The sequence below is a fragment of the Scaptodrosophila lebanonensis genome, unplaced genomic scaffold (assembly GCF_003285725.1).
Source record: "Scaptodrosophila lebanonensis strain 11010-0011.00,11010-0021.00 unplaced genomic scaffold, SlebRS2 tig00000085-arrow-pilon, whole genome shotgun sequence".
NCBI lineage: Eukaryota > Metazoa > Arthropoda > Insecta > Diptera > Drosophilidae > Scaptodrosophila > Scaptodrosophila lebanonensis.
In genome coordinates, this window is record NW_022060564.1 from 3,719,423 (window position 1) to 3,735,999 (window position 16,577).

Sequence of the window (16,577 nt, forward strand, 5' to 3'; positions counted from 1 at the left end):
TGCCTCGAATACCCCCTCCTGTCTGCTCACTCCTGCCGTCCACAAAGGCGTCTGTGTGTTGGCGTCTTTTCCATTGTCACAACTGTTGACTGGACCCGTTGCTGTGCCGGGTCACGCACGCTGACCATCGCACGCCGCCTGCTGGTCAGAGTTGAGTGGCAAAATGAAAAATAACTATGCCGTCCGCTATAAAGTCAGGCGGGCCGTTGCAGCTGCCTCTCAGAATACATACTTATATACATTTATAAGTATTGTGCTTTTGTGTGCACAGCCAGGGAAGTCATATTCGTTCATTCATCCATTCAGTTACTCACTACACATTTTGATGTCTACTTTGCCATCAAACCAACGCACAGTGTAACATATTGCTTATCTAGCCCAGAAATGGGTTACCTAGTTTAATTACGTTACTGTTATTATATTTTTACAAATAATAATCAACTGAATTATTGAAGAAGTCTACTGTGTGTTATTTTCTTTTCCTTGCAATTCCGTGCCTTTTTTGTTCGGATTTACATTTTCTATTCGTTTTAGATTATATTATATAAATGGCCTGAATCATTGAATAAGTAACGCGTGCGAAGTATAAAGCCTGTTTCGCCATTTTCTTTTCCATACATTTTGGTGTCTTTTTTTCGTTCGACTTTTCATTTTCTATTCGTTTTAGATTATATTATATAAATCGCCTGAATCATTGAATAAGCTCACTGTAACGCATGTGAACAATAAAGCCGGTTGTACTATTTTCTTTTCCTTGCAATTCCGTGCCTTTTTTCATTCGAATTTTGATTTTCTATTTGCACAATTTTTCTTTCTTTTCTTTTTCGATTATATTATATCAATCGCCAGAATCATTGAATGAGCCCACTGTAACGCATGTGAAGTGTGAAGTCTGTTGTGCCATTTTCTTTTTCTTCCAACGTTTGCATTTTCGTGCCTTTTTTGTTAGAATTTTCATTTCCTCTTTGCACATTTTTTGCCATTTTTTTGTGTGCATACATTTTTGGACTTCGCCACACCGAGCGTTTTGTGGCAGAAAGCAACGCTCCGCTTGTGCTTCTCCATTCTCCGACCATTGTCCAGCGACAACGCCAGCTGTTTTTTTGATGTGCCTTTCGTTGGCGCTGTGTGTTGTGCAGTTAAAAGATTTATAAATATGAATTTTATATATATTTTGTGGCATGAAATATGCAAATTTAGAAAATGGCAACGGAAATGAAAATGGTTAGGACGCTCTCGCCTCAATGTGTAAATAGTACTTGGCTATAACTTTTCAAGCAACACAACCGTATCGACGGAGTCCCTCTTTTATGACTGCAGACAGTTGCTGCCACTGCTGTGACTGCTGCCTTTGCAATTCCTACTGTTGCAGTTGTATCTGTTGGCTATATACGTGCAACCGATATCGCAGTTAATTTCATGGCGCACAGATGCATTTAATGGCGGTCAGCAGCCGATTTCGGCTGCCTGTGCGGTCCAGGGATGCAACAAACGACCAACAATACTAGATGTAGCTTCTTCCCTTCAACGATATCCTTCATACATCGTGGGCACTATGATTTTTCGACGTCAGTTTGCAGAAATTAAGTAATGCATACTTAAAATGTCTGTCACTGAAAGAAAAATGGTGGCCTATATTTCAGACCAAACGTGCATTTTTTCTCTCAAATCCTACTTAAAATGTAAAGCAAGAATCCACTTAAATGGGCTTGAAGTAAGCCGCATCAAGATAAGACAAGGCCGGGAATGTCATAAAAATAAATAAATATGTATTACTAGAAGAAATCAAACACAACTGTGCCCATGCTCTTTATTTTGTTTGAGACTATAATCCAAAGGGGTCTAAAAGAGTAAAGACCAATATGTTTCGAAATTGAATAAACGTACTTTAACAATTCTTTTGGACTTGGTAATAGAAATTCGGAGATGGGCTTTTTTTTATAATTGATCCTCTCGTTTTTTTTTTTGCATAAATATGTTTTATTTTGGTAAATTTCAAATGATAGTATCCCGATCCTCTTTTTCATGTGAATTACATAATATAATTGTTGTTCGGTAACATATAGTAAATATTCTCTTAATAAAAGGGCGCTAAAATTTTTCCACCAAACAGTAGCTCCAAAAAACTACAACTTTATACTACCACTACATTATTGACAATTTATTATTTATATTACATAATGGATAGCCTTGTATCATATTTTCAGAGTATTTAAATATCGATTTGTAAAGTTGCGCGATTTTTGTTCTTGAATAATTAATTATTGTAGGCATGCACATTTTTGCCTTTTCGGATTTTTTGTGTCCCGTTAAATAAACTTGTTGTTGCGCTGACATAAATCACCGCATTTATGTACATTTTTTGTTGCAATTTTATGTTTAATGGCTAAAATTGGCCACGACTAACGGCAGAGCAACGAACGGCAAACTGGCAATTAATTTTTATTAACAGGCGGTGCATGATTAATGCTAAATAATGAAATTAGTTCCATGCATGCGAGTAAAAAGAACAAAAAATAAAATAAAATAAAAAAATTTAAATAAAGCACAGCAATTGCGGTAATTCATTGCATTTACAATCACAATTAAATATTTAAAGTTTAGCTTTGTAAATATGTAATTAATGTCAAATGTCATCAATTATTCTAAGCCGTCCAAGGGGAGCAGCTGGCGGTGATGGTGACGATGATCGAGATGGCATGGATGAGGGGGCGTCCTCTCAATTAAATCAATTAAATTATGAATTGCAATTACAATAATTTAACGATGCCAAAGGCCCTCCAGAGCGACGAACGGGCAGACAGATGTCCACTTCCACTTAACGACAGCTGTAATAATATATTTTTATTATGCGCATTTCCAGCAATTGCAGTTAATTAATAATTCAATGAATTTTTGCACAAAAACACGCACACAATTGTCTCTCTGGCTGTCCACTTAAATGCACTCGAAAATATTTGAAATATTTGTCGTTGCACATACCCTTCTAAAGAACTGTAGATATGGCATAAATAATGCAGTTTGTCAACAGCAAAATGCATTTATCATGCTCCCCAACGGACTATATTGAAGTTGCCGACAGGTGAACAGCAAGTAGATCTGCCTGCCTGCCACATGAAAACATCGTATGAAGCGAAATGTGTTGCACAAGCATTTCATGCGGCACGCCTATCCCAAGGCGCATTATCGAACTCTTTAGCCTAATATTTGCAATAACATTAAACCATGTAGAACTGTTTAAAATGAAGCCAAAAATGAAGCGCCACAGAACGACTAACTGTTTTCACTACAAGTTCTGTTTATGCAGGAAGAAAAGAATACTTCCAATGGGCAATAATTAAATTTATTTAATTTATAGTAATTGTGATTAATAAAATATTACTTATTATTAACTTGCTGTCTCTCTGATGACAGAAGGAAAAAAAGTAACACTTTAAATGGACAATCATTTTTTGATTTGCAGGGAATACATTGCTATAAGATTCAACGTCGATTAAAAGTCCTCTGCCTCTCTGATAACAAAAAGATAATCCCTTGCGCTCAAAAACGGAAACTCTGATATCAATTTGTATCTAGAAGAGCGGGCGACTCCATATCATAAAAAGCTTTAAATGGGAAATAACATTAAAAGAATAGGGAACGATTCCACGTTCATGTTTTAAGTAAACACATGTATAATGTGGAATAAATATTAGCTAACCCTGTCAGAGAAAAACAGATATATTTAATGTTAGAAGCATTACCAGGAATTGCACAAAAGTGAAGAACATAAATTCTTTCTCCTTTTAGATAGGTACATGTACATGTATGTATGTATAATAACAATAATGTACATACACACTACGCGCATATATCTGAATAATCCCACTTTCAACCGCCATCGTGGTTTCACTTAGCACTAATTTCTGTCTAATTTGATTTGAAGCCGCATTTACGATTTCGTATTTGTGACCACTTTAGCTTTATGTCTCCACACGGCATTGCGCCACTTGTCGTAAAAACATCCAAGATGGGGGCCACTGAGCAGCCAGCTGAAAACCATAATTGTTCCAACATAAGTTTTACGAGGCAAGCCGCTGTCCAAAGGATACAGAAATAAATTGGCTGCAGAAACAGATGCGCGCTCAAAGAATGAATGAAGACAAAAGGCATAAATTAGTTTGACTACCAATTAATTTGCATACTCGTATGCCAAAATAGTAGAGTATGCGCGACAAATTCTTGAGCAAGCAAAAAAATTCTTTCAAATATTTATCAACGTTTCCACCTAATTCCAAATGCCAACTTCATCAAAGTTGGCCATTAACATGCGGTGAAAACTCTTTCTTAGCCTCGTGTCTGGCATAAAAATTCCTCAAAGTTTTTGAGTGCCTGCTGCTGTTACTTCTCAGGATGATGCTAAAGATGATGATGATGATGGAAAACTGCTGCGCTGCCGCTGACGCTGCCGTGCGCCGAATAAAACTCACAGTCGTAAAATGGCAAACCAACGAGCAACGAAATCTTGGGCAGAACTTTATGTCTGCAACGAAATTTATGTGCACATTTGCAGCTCGGAGTAGTTGTCGAATCGGCTCAAAAGTTGGAGTCGGGGTCGCAGTCGGTGGGGACGGGTATGGGCGGATGGATCGACCTGGGTCGATATAGGCGTGTAGTAGTAGTTGGCATTTGGCTTGATTGAACGGTTCGATGTACATATATCAAGCATTTATAGTCAGCGATTTAAAACGTTTCCGGTGACTGATTTGAAAGATTCGGCTTATTGCAATAGTACGAAATGAGCGTGTCTGAAATTTAAGTGGTTTTAAAAAGTATAATCCGAGTTTATGTTTAACTTAATAGTGACTTCGTGCTATTGCCTCACCTGCACTCGAACATCAAAGCAATTGACACAGAAATGTGAACAAATTTAGAAAATGAATACGTGAAGAGAAAATTTTTAAAAGAGAAAAAAATAAAGCAAAGTAATTTGTTAAAAGTTGCTTCCGCACAGTTCCTTGTTTGTCTTCACTAATAATAATAGTCTCCTCAACCTTCATCTTTACTACTAATCTCCCAATCAATCAATTTGCCATCAAATCAAAAACATATTCTCTATTTGAAATAATTTGGGTGCTTTTCTTTTAATTCTTACGTGTCACAGTCGTCCACTATTTATTCAAATTCTTTAGACTCCCTCTCTTTTTTTACATCAACGGGTATCAGAATTTCAAAGTAAAAACTCCAAACAAGCTTTCACACACAGCACACGGTGCTCATGACTTTTAGTGAAAATATTAATACAGCACTTCAAGAAATAAACATGTTGCCTCAATGATCCCTTAATTGTAAAACCTAAACATCAATATGAGTGAAACTACCTTTTATCAATGATTAATAATAATATTAATAATCGTCACATAAACTAAAATATCAATCTTCTACGAGTTGTTAAATGCTCGTTAAGATTAAGCATGAATTCGAAAAGCGAATGTTATCTGTATTTGCTTAAAAACGATCACTTAATCGCAAGTTTTTCTTTTAATTATAAGTTGATTAATCAATTAGGAATTATGCTTTTTAATAAAGCTAATGCTCAGTTGAATCGGCCCTGAAAGTGGTCCTTCATATAGAAGTTGGTTTATTATGTAGCATACTTTTCGGCGTCCATCTTCACTAGTTGTTGTTTGTTTTGTTTTAGAGGCCGTGTAGAATGCACAGTTCTCCTCTGCAATGCCGGCGGCAGTCAATTTTCTTGTTTACAATGGTGCTGGATGCAGGCACACGCACACACACACACACCCGCACACAGGCACACACACACAATCAAACACACACATGACAAATATCAAACAATTACAACAGCGACGCGCGTTGTTGTCTTTTGCCTGTTCCTCTGTCCTGTTCCTCTTTACTCTTTTTGTTGCAATTTTGGCTGGGCCTGTTGTTGTTGTCTTTTCGCCGCAATAAATACAATTTGCATGACAAAATAGCAAACAACCGCAACTTTTCCATGTGTGTGGATGTGTGAGTGTGTGGCGTCTGCAGGTTCAGTCATCCAAACAAAACTACACACAAAAACAATCAACTGCCAGTGGCAGTCAACAACAAACACAACAACGAGCGCAACAACAACCGTAACTACAACAACAGTAGCAGCAACATCAGCAGCAACAAGGCATGCAGTTAGGCTCCTGATGGCTCCGTCGGCTGTTGCTGTTGTTGTTGCTGCTGCTGCTCTTCCTGCTGTGCATGAAACGAACAACTTATGAATATTCAATTTTACATAAAAGATTTTTGTTATTGTCGTACTAGCGCTGTTGTTATTTTGATTTCTTCCCACAGCCTCGCCCTCTCACAATGCTCTTCAGCTCTTTTTCTCATCACAAAAGCACGCATACAAGAACCTACTGCATTAACAATGCAGCAGGCATGCAAGCAATGTGCTAGATATTGGTAGGCCAAATAGTACAGCCAGACTGCCGGTACAATGGGGAAACGATTCAGGGACTATCCGTCTATCTGGGATCATTGAAATCCTTGGTATTTCCTTAGTAGTGTAGAGTCGTTAATAAATTTAACTTAAACTACTATGAATAATAATATAAAATTCTTATTGTAAGATATTATATTTCGAAAATTTCGAAATGCGCTGGTCAATGTCAATGATCACAAAGCTATCCCAATAAGTCATAACTAACATAATTTATAATAATTATTAATCAGTGGAAGAACTTCCATAAAGAAAAGAGAACTACATTTATTAAATTCATATTTTTAATTGATTTTATTTCGCTGCTCTTTCATATTATCAGAAGCATCTTTTTTCTAGTGCCTATATGTTTATTTTATTTGCTTACAGCTAGGTTTGTTTTCCCTTACCGATGAATGTATTTTTTATTAAATATTATATTGTCAAGGTAGCATGAAAGGGACTCTAATAATCAGATTAAATACTGGTTTTAACAACTAGTATTTACATATTTTTAAATCCAATTTTCAAAAAGGTGTTACAGTTTGGTGACAAACTTTTTTATCAAATCAAATGATCAGTAATCATTATATTAATGTAATTAATTGTACTTTTCTAGTGACTAGTGCCTTAAAATTCGGGTTTAATTGTAGCACTAATCAATAAAATATTAAAACATGTTTGTCTGCGGAAATAGTGTCAAATCTTTTCAATTGTTAGACATATGGAATATTTTACATAGCACAAGATTTATTCAATCTCGGTTCGTCTTCCGATTCAGAACAAAAACAACAAAAAAAAAAACACTTAAAAATTGTTTCTCAAAAGTCTTACGCATAACAACAATGGACTTGGCAAATCAATGGCCACGCTGCCAAATAGCTGGCTGTGTCGTACGTTTTTGCGCAATCACAGCCTTGTCTTACTTTACGGCCAAGTGGATCATTTCGCGGGTGGATCCTCTGAACCAGATGAAGAACCGCATTAAGCAGAAAGCTGCAAAGCAGCTGAAGAAACTGAACAAGCGGAATAGCAGCGGTAAGGAACTGAAGTTGGGGGATCTGAATGAACATGAAATGGCTATAGCCGCACACCTGGTGGCACCCGAGGATATCAATATTGGTTGGCGCGATATTGCCGGTCTGCATAAGATTAAGGAGGAGGTGCGCGACTCGCTTATTCTGCCATTAATGCATCAGGAGTTGTATAAGCAATCGCGTTTGTTCAGTACCCCCAAGGGCGTGCTGCTCTACGGACCGCCCGGTTGTGGCAAGACTTTAATAGCTAAGGCTGTTGCCACAGAGACCCAGATGCGATTCATCAATCTGGATGTTTCTATGCTCACGGACAAATGGTACGGCGAGTCCCAGAAGTTGGCCAAGGCCGTGTTTACGTTGGCCCAGAAGATGCAACCGTGTATTATTTTCATCGATGAGATTGATTCCTTTTTGCGGGCACGCGGTAATTCAGATCACGAGGCAACGGCCATGATGAAAACACAATTCATGATGCTCTGGGATGGCTTGCGGACCGCAACGAACTCGACCATCATTGTCCTGGGTGCTACGAATCGGCCGCAGGATATAGACATGGCCATATTGCGTCGAATGCCGCTGCAGTTGCACATCGGAGCGCCCAATAAAGCCGAACGTCTGGACATTCTGCGTCTCATACTCAAGAGAGAGAAGGTGAATTCATCGGTGGACCTTCGACATCTGGCGAAGTCAACAGATGGGTTTTCCGGTTCTGATCTGCGGGAGCTATGCCGTTCCGCAATGGTTAGCCACATGAAGCACGTCATGGACGAACAAATAGGTGCCGGTGATGCAAAACAAATATTACCTTTCAAGTTCGACGCCTGTGATTTATCGCTCAATGTAGAGGACTTTGAGAAGTCATTGGCCAAGTTAAAAAAATCTAAACAAGTCCTGCTGAGTAAAGCAGAAAGCGTAACATACGGAGAAGAATATTAATGGAACTGGATATACACAAAACATTGCATTTATTAAATAGAATTGGAAATTTTCGTCAATTACTTCTCAAACTATTTTGAAATACAGCAATCTAAATAATTTAGATACAATTATAGACTGTTTTGAAATGTTGACTAGGGGACTTGGAAAACTTGCACTACAGATTACTAGAATTAGTTTCTTTTGTTTCTTCAGGTAGCCCATGATACTATAAAGAAGTAATTTGATATTAAGCCACAGCTTCAGGTAAAATGAGTTAACATTTAACCTTTTTTCAGTTTTCCCTCTGAACAACAAAGTGCCTACATTAAATGTTTTCTTTTGTTCGGAATAGAAAATATATTGATTTGTTTCTTTTGTATATCCATCGGTACTGGACACATTCTAAAACTTTAACCTTTTACATGCACCTTCTCTTGATTTCTGTTTAACTTTTCCTGTTTGCTTGGTCCAAAGCAAACAAAATGGAACAAAACAGAACAAAACAAAAACAAAAAGTGAAATAAAACAGTTTCCTAGTTTAGCATCTTTTAGCGGAAGTCAATGTAACAAAAGATAAACTTGTCCAGCCAGCTGTTGGCCAATTCTCCATGCCCCTCATCTTTGGCCAGCACTTGGAATTTTCTTTCGTATTGAACGCAAGTGAAAAAAGTGGTGCAAAAGTATTAACTAAACACTGCAGCAATTTATCTTGCTGCCTGGCTAGGTTTTTGTCTAGCAGACAAGTCGCCGCCCCCAGGCCTCAGGCCTTAGTCCCCGGTCCTCAGTCCACAGTCCACAGTCTACAGCCCGCATCTTCTGTGTCCCGAACCCGCTTCCGGTTGTTCAAGCAGTCAGCCAGGCGCGCGTAGGTCAGTTATGCGCTTTGTGTTCAAGTTTTTTAATACCCTTCATGTATCTATACTTGCTTTAGTATAAGGCTACATATAAATATTATACTAATGTGCATAAATAAAAAATTATGACTGCCTTAATATTGAGGACTTTATTGAATACGAGTTCAAGCATTCAAAGACGTCGTAACTATTGTTTTTCTAATTTGAACAACTTAATTTCAAATATAGTAAATAAAACAGTAATAAGACATCTAATTAGTAGATATATAATAAGTATATAAATGATAATTTTTTATTAAAAATAAATATTAAATTAGTTTTAATAATTCTTCTAGAACATATTGGCAGTGGTTCTGAAACCATTTTTATTTATTGATTTATTTATTTGATCGTGTATACCCATTTTGCAGCTAGGGCATCCAATCACCAGTGCGGGGTGCATTTCATTTATCTTGGCTATTGTTTTTTAGCAGGTACCTCCCCCCTTTAAATCCCTGTCCCGACCCGTACGGAAGTCGCTGCTGTATGCTGTTGTTTCGTGCTTCCTTCCGCATTACAAAAGAATTACTCAACAGAATGTTGGCAGAGAGCGAGCGAGGCTGTTCGGTCAAAGTTTCCGAAGAGTTGTGGAAGGCATTCAGGTGGCAGTGAGGCTGCTTTTATTGTTTCTATGGTCCAAGGCCCGCTCAACTTATCAGCGAGGCAGGAAAAAAATATAAAAAACAGCATAAAGAGAGAAAAAACAGCCGCTGGTTTATTAAAAATATTTCCAAGATTGTTGGTTTTAATCTACCGAGCCAACGACGACGAGTGATGCCAAAAAGGCCAAGACAGTGCTTTCTGTTGCAGGAGAAAGTTATGGGGCTAGGGCTTGGGAGGCACTTCCGTCATTTTGCTGGATTGGCGGTATTACAATTGATTGTTGATTGTATGTTGGCTGTTGGTGCGCTCTGAGGAATAATATTACCATATGAAAAGTTAAACTATAAGCTTCTTAGTAACTTAATAATAATTTAATATTTGAGTGTTCTAGAGAAAAGCGACCCCTAAGAGCCGAGCCTGTTGTATCAGTAAAGCAATATAAATACAGACATTAAGAATTTCCATTATACTATATTGTAATTATTCTGTTTCTACACTAATAACTTATGTTTTGATAAAGTTTTAAGTTCCAAGAATTGATAAAGATATGAAAAAAAGGACCAGAAGAGTAGAAGAACGTTTACAAGAAGTTTCGAAGCTCTAGTTCTAATACATGCCGAAGTCCTTGGGCTTATAAAGAGAATAAACAGGCGGCCGTATAGACAAACCTGACTATACATACTCATCCCATCCTACAGGTCAATAATATGTGTGTATATCTGTTTTCAACAATTCTGTAAATTCCAGTTAAAGATTTTACATTTCTATTTACAATTAAAATGTGCAAAATCCGACTAAGATCAGAATCTATAAAACAAATTATCGAAATAGTTGGAGGGTTCCACTGTTAGTTCCAATATTAGTTTTCATGAAAGTCCTTTTTTGACTCAAACATCTTCTCTGTGCCTTTAAATGTTGTTTATTATATTGTCCTATAATGTAAATTTGTAGTCCAAGGTTATTTCATTGCTTTTATTTACTCAGGCGCTGTTCGTTTCTCATTCAGAGGCGGCTACTTTAAAACTATTTGGATATTTGTGTGCACCCCTGCTGCCGCCCTTTTGCAAATTCTCGTACCTGAAAGCACCGTCTAGCCTTTGTATCTTTTTCGGCCATTTTCTATGCAGCTTTATCTTTAAGCTCGTTAGCGTGCCGTTCTCGTCATGCGCTCCCCCTCAACTAGCCGGTTTCGGCCTTTTCGAGAGTTCATAAAAATCACTTCAACTGTGCAATATTTCATCATTTTGCGTCAATCTTTTGAGGACGGCCAAAAAGGACGATTGATGGGAAGAAGAACAGTGAGTGAGAGATACAGAGATACCCGTTTGCTCGTTCGTTCTACTGAGCACACGAAAATTTAATTATGTTGTTTGCTGCTTTGTGCTGCAATGGCAGTAGCATCAGTAGCGGCAGTAGCAACAGCAGCAGCAGTAGCAGTAACAGTAGCTGCCAGCAGCTTTCACTCGTCGACTTTTTGTCACAGTTAGAAAATAATAATAAAAGTCTGGCAGTGCGGCTCGCATAAAAAAGCAGCATGAAATCACACGCTTTTCATAAAATATTTCTGCTGCTCCTTCTTGCTTTACTGTTGTTATTATTGTTGTTTTTGTTTTTGTTACTGTCTTCTCAGGCACATAGTTATTGCCTGGCTTACTTTCCATTTTCTGGCAACGGCAGCTTCAAAATATATTTACATACATACGTACATACATACGAGTATGAATGTCTATGGCTGATGCTGTGGATGCTGTGTATGCTTTTTTTCGCAACAATTTTCGTCGTTGCCAAGAAAAGTGCCAAGAACTGTAAAAGGCACAAAAGCAGCTAAAAACTTTTTGGCTCACAAGCAGCTAAAGAAGTATAAAGCTCTGACTGCACTCTTTGCTAAAAGTTTAGCGTTTTTGCGCTTTGTCATACAGCGCTCGTCAAAAAATCTTCCAAACACTGTAAAACAAAACTATGGAAAGCAAAGCAATATCATTTTTAGTTGAATATTTGAATAAGCAAATGTTTATACCCTGCAACGGGCAGAAGGGAGCATCTCCAACCTTATAAGGTAAACAGGACGAGAGAAATCGATCCGTCTGCCTGGATGAACGCCTGCATTTGGGAGACGACTGAGCCCACATTGTCCAAACTTGTTATTCGTACTTTCCTAGTCCCTATGCAATACGAGTTTATTTTATATTTTGGATTTCAGGAATAACGTTGAGTCAGTTTAAAGGTAGCTTTAAGCACCTTGAACAACTACGCGGTGAAAAACAATAGGTCTAGAAAGTAAACAAATATTTGATAACCAAAATTTTAGGTAGTTGTTTAGTATTTTGCTTTTTCATTTGCTGGATAGTGTAACAAAACTTTGAGCGGAAAATACAGAAAACGGCGAGAGAGCCAAGGTGTAACTACAGACCTGTTCTGGACAATTGCAAAAGCTGATTAATGAAAACAAAGCTCTTGCCTGCGCCTTCAAATCGTTCAGAAATCCTTTCTTGGCCTGGCATTTCGGTATGATTCAATTCTTGCGCCAATCTTCTGATATAGTGTATCCACATGTGGCGCCAAATAGACATCCACGCGCATATTATCCTGGATTTCATGGAGCAGCACCAGACAGTGATCGAAATTGCGTTCATAAAATCTGGCCAGTATTTCCCACATTTTGGGAGCTCGTTCAAAAAAGGGCTTGAACGGCTCTGAGTTTAGAACGCCATGCTCCAATGTGTCCAAATCAAAGGTAGCCAGAGCGCACAGCCCTCCATAATAGCCGACATCTGAGGGCGCTACAATCTGCACATAATCGTAGCGATTGAAAGGTGTACGTAGAAAGCACTCTGCTGCCGTCTTGTAGATCTTCAGGCCCAAATTGGCGAGACCGGAGGCACAGCTAAAGCGTGCGGGTACCGACTGAGCGAGATTCTCAAATCCATAGGCATACTGCTTGGCTTCGTCTATGTAGCTAAGCACGTGCCACCAATTGGCCATATATATGGAGACCTTTATGAGATTCCGAAACATGTTGATGACATTATCGCTTTGCGTGCAGAACGGACGCACTCGAGCATAAAATTTGACAGCCATTTTCAAATTGCCCGTCTTCACATGATAGTCCCCCATTTCCTCCAGTATGCGACGCTTGTAGGAGTTACCCGAGTGGGTTTTCTTAAAGTTTAGCTCGGCATCGAGCTCCTGCAGCAGCAGCGTAGACTCCATGGTGTTGTCCTCCACCCAATAGGCGTCATATGGCACAGACTGGCTACTTCTACTCCCCCTAGTCCTCTGCGAACGCGAAGTGGAAGGACTCGGTTCATCATCATTTTCAGTCCCATTCCCATCAGCAGCATCAACATTCGCAGCTGAGTTCGTGCGCTCCACCTCAGCACAAAGGGTGTGGTAGAGCTCGTCGTAGAGTGGCACGTTATAGGTGGTCTTCACATGGTCTATGGCCAACTCCAGGGCCTGAACGCGCAGCTTGGGACACACCTGGGCAATGAACTTAAGACGGATAAGGCGTGGTATATCCGAATACCGTTGCGCATAGCTGTTCAGATCGATTTGCGGCTCCAGTACCTCCGGGCAGTGGCTGCATGTATTGGGCTGCTCCTCACCAGCATTTCTATCATTGGCCACCTTAAGCATATAGTTCGAAATCATTTTGAAGCGGTTAACTCTGAGTCAGGGGATATGTACTATAGCTACGGCTAGTTTGTGTGTCTGTTTAAGAATATAGTTTTTATTTTCATGTTGTTGCCAGAAGTGAATGTCAATGGTTCTTTAGTTGGGAAATAATATAAGCTAGTTAGATGAAGATGGAGAATTATGAGATAGATTTCTTTCAACCCTTCACACAGAGAGTTCAACAGGTAGTTAACACCAGATGAATCGAAAAATGAATGGAATGATAAACAGAAACAAGGACAGATCATCAGTCACAGATGGATAGAAATATCATGATAAATAGCAATTTAGACAACTGGCAGAGGTTTATTATGATAAAAATATACTATAATTAAAACATAATTCGTATAAAAGAATAAATTATACATTAGAAATCAAAAACTTGCAGACAGAAAGTGGAAGAGACGGACAGATTGATCATTATGGAGACAAACCTACGCTCAAATACACAATCAAACGTTCAATTAAATAGACAAACATGCAAATATTTAGATGGACAAACAGGCAAACAGACAGACAGATAGACGGACGGGTAGACAGCAAGACTCTTCCCCATGTAGACATAGTTTTTGCAGTCTTCCTGCCATTGTTACTATTGAGAGTTATTCTCCTTTCAACAATCAAGTTTACGTTGCTTTTCATTGATCGCCTTTTATTATTTTCTACTAAATATATTGATGTCTAATATACATTTAAATTTATTTTCTTTAAGCGCATTAATAAATACAAAATATTTATTTATTTTCCTTTATTTGCCAATTAAAAGTTTAAACAAGAGAGAACGCTACAGTCGAGCAAGCCCGAAAGTGTAATACCCTGTACCCAGGTAAACTTGCGTCACTGAGTTATATGCGCCCATAGCAGCAGCAAAAAGAGGAAGAAGAAGAGTGAACTTGTTGCTGCAGTTTGTGGGGGTTGTACTGGCGAAAATTTGTTTTGCTAATAACTTTTCTTAGAATTGACCGAATTGAATAAAATTTTGAACAACAATAGACAATTATATATAAATTATGTGTGCAAAGTTTGGTTTAGGTAGCATTTGAAATGTGGACGCTATTGACGAAATTCTGCAGCGGGGGAAGGGGGGGAAAATTAAAAAAAAAAAAAATAAACTCGTCCTTACTCAGACCTAGGAGAATCTGGATGCCAACTTTGGTTATTCTAGCTTTTATAGTTTCTGAGATCCTCGCGTTCATCCAGACGGACAGACGGACGGACAGACGGACGGACATGTCTAGATCGATTTCTCTCGTCATGCTGATCAAGAATATATATACTTTATGGGTTCGGAGATGCTTCCTTCTGTATGTTACATACTTTCCACAAACCTAATATACCCTTTTTACCCTACGGGTACAGGGTATAAAAATTTCCTAAAGCTAGCTTAATATAAAAAATCAGAGTTTACAACAATTTATTATCTCAGATATGAATATGTACATATTTCTTGCAAGTGTATAGTGTCGCTGAAATCTATTATTAATTATTAAAGGACTAAACGGCAAAGGAAACCTTAATTATAATGCAAACATTTAAAAGGAGACCTGTACCTGACGTAAACTAGTCAGCACTAGAATGAAAAGAACCAGTCAGCACGCAGAATAAAAAATTATTGTTATATTTTGCTTTGCTCTGCATATTAGTCTCCATCTAGTCGTATATAGTGTCGCATTTCAAATGGTACACATAATGGAACGGATAATGGATAATTCGTGGAAATTTGTAAAAAGAAATTGGCGCAAATGTCAAATATCAGAGAAGATAAATTTGAGAGCGAACAAGAAATGTTGTGACAGAAAATATTTTGTGATGGGCTCATCCTTTAAATTTCAATTCGAAAATCACATCTCATTGGGCAAATCTTTGATATCATTAGGCGACTTATCAGTGCCATTATTTGCGATGTTATTCTTGTTGTTGTTGTTGGTTGCGACCACTTTTTGGCTCTTTCAACGATGCTGCTACCATTTTGAGAAATGGCTATGGCAATGGTTTGCAAATCAATTTCTACCTTTTTCCACGTTTATTCCATTGCCATTTTCCATTTTGATTTCGAAATTGTTGGGTTCGATGCATGGTAGCCATTGGCGATGCCGTTGACGATGTGGATGGCAATGAGGATGAGGATGGCAGCGGCGACCAACGACCAGGCCAATAAATTTTGCTAAAGCGACGCATCAATAAACCGTTAAATAGCGGTAACAATTTCTTTGCTTCTGCAAACTTGCTCTAACTTGCCCTTTTGCTGTTGTTGTTGCTGTAGCTGTTGGTCTTTTGAAGTCGATGCCGCTGATTTATGTGTCTCTGATGTCTGCGATTTTTCAACCTCTGGTAATTTGATTTTTGCATATTTGCGTTTCTGCGTGCAAAAGCAAAAGCATTTCACCATCTCGCGCTGCCAATTTGATTTGTATCTTTATAATGGAATTCGGTTTTGTAAATTTGCTGCCAGTGTTAGTACTACTTGGCAGAGATATGTAGCCGAATGTACAAGTATATGTCATTTCGCCAGCGATAGAATTTCGCAACGTGCTTAAGCCAAATGTAGAAAGATATAATTTTTGCATGATTATTTTGAAGTGCCAACTACTTAGTAAAGCCCTGAGCTGAGTTTTGAAACCATTTTATGTAGTTCTTTCAAAGAAGAGACCCGAACTTAAATTGAACAAAGGAGAGCAACCTATCAGGAGTCTCATGTACATACGCATGAGCTGGTAGATTATATATTTATTTGTATAATTATACTGTGTTCCTGAAATGTGCAATAAAATATTCGGTTTTTGTGCAAAATTGTGAATTTAAAAGCCAGCATGACAAGATGACTTGACTTAACCCTGACTGCCTGTCCGTCCGTATGAACTCTTAGATCTCAGACACTATAAGAGCTAGAGACTCAAAATTTTGAACACAGATTCCTTTTATGAGCATGTAGTACAAGTGTATTTCAAACATGAAACATTGTATAAATATATTTAATATTTTGTAATACAATTTTTTCAA

The 16,577-nt window shown here is 38.1% G+C and overlaps 2 protein-coding genes across 2 annotated transcripts; one reads left to right on the forward strand and one right to left on the reverse strand.

Moving 5' to 3' along the window:
- The first annotated feature begins 7,253 nt into the window (after positions 1 to 7,253).
- Positions 7,254 to 8,486, forward strand: LOC115626466 (ATPase family AAA domain-containing protein 1-B). The gene has a single exon (XM_030521848.1). The coding sequence runs from the start codon at positions 7,297 to 7,299 to the stop codon at positions 8,422 to 8,424; it is 1,128 nt and encodes a 375-aa protein (XP_030377708.1). The 5' UTR covers positions 7,254 to 7,296; the 3' UTR covers positions 8,425 to 8,486.
- Positions 8,487 to 12,216: 3,730 nt separating this feature from the next.
- On the reverse strand, positions 12,217 to 13,659 carry LOC115626488 (COP9 signalosome complex subunit 1). Its single transcript, XM_030521873.1, has one exon. It carries the CDS (start codon positions 13,551 to 13,553, stop codon positions 12,378 to 12,380), a length of 1,176 nt encoding a protein of 391 aa, XP_030377733.1. The 5' UTR covers positions 13,554 to 13,659; the 3' UTR covers positions 12,217 to 12,377.
- Positions 13,660 to 16,577: the final 2,918 nt, after the last annotated feature.

What these genes read in the sequence shown, in the direction of transcription:
- LOC115626466 (XM_030521848.1), top strand. Translation starts at nt 7,297, where the DNA reads ATGGACTTGGCAAATCAATGGCCACGCTGCCAAATAGCTGGCTGTGTC.
- LOC115626488 (XM_030521873.1), bottom strand. Translation starts at nt 13,553, where the DNA reads ATGATTTCGAACTATATGCTTAAGGTGGCCAATGATAGAAATGCTGGT.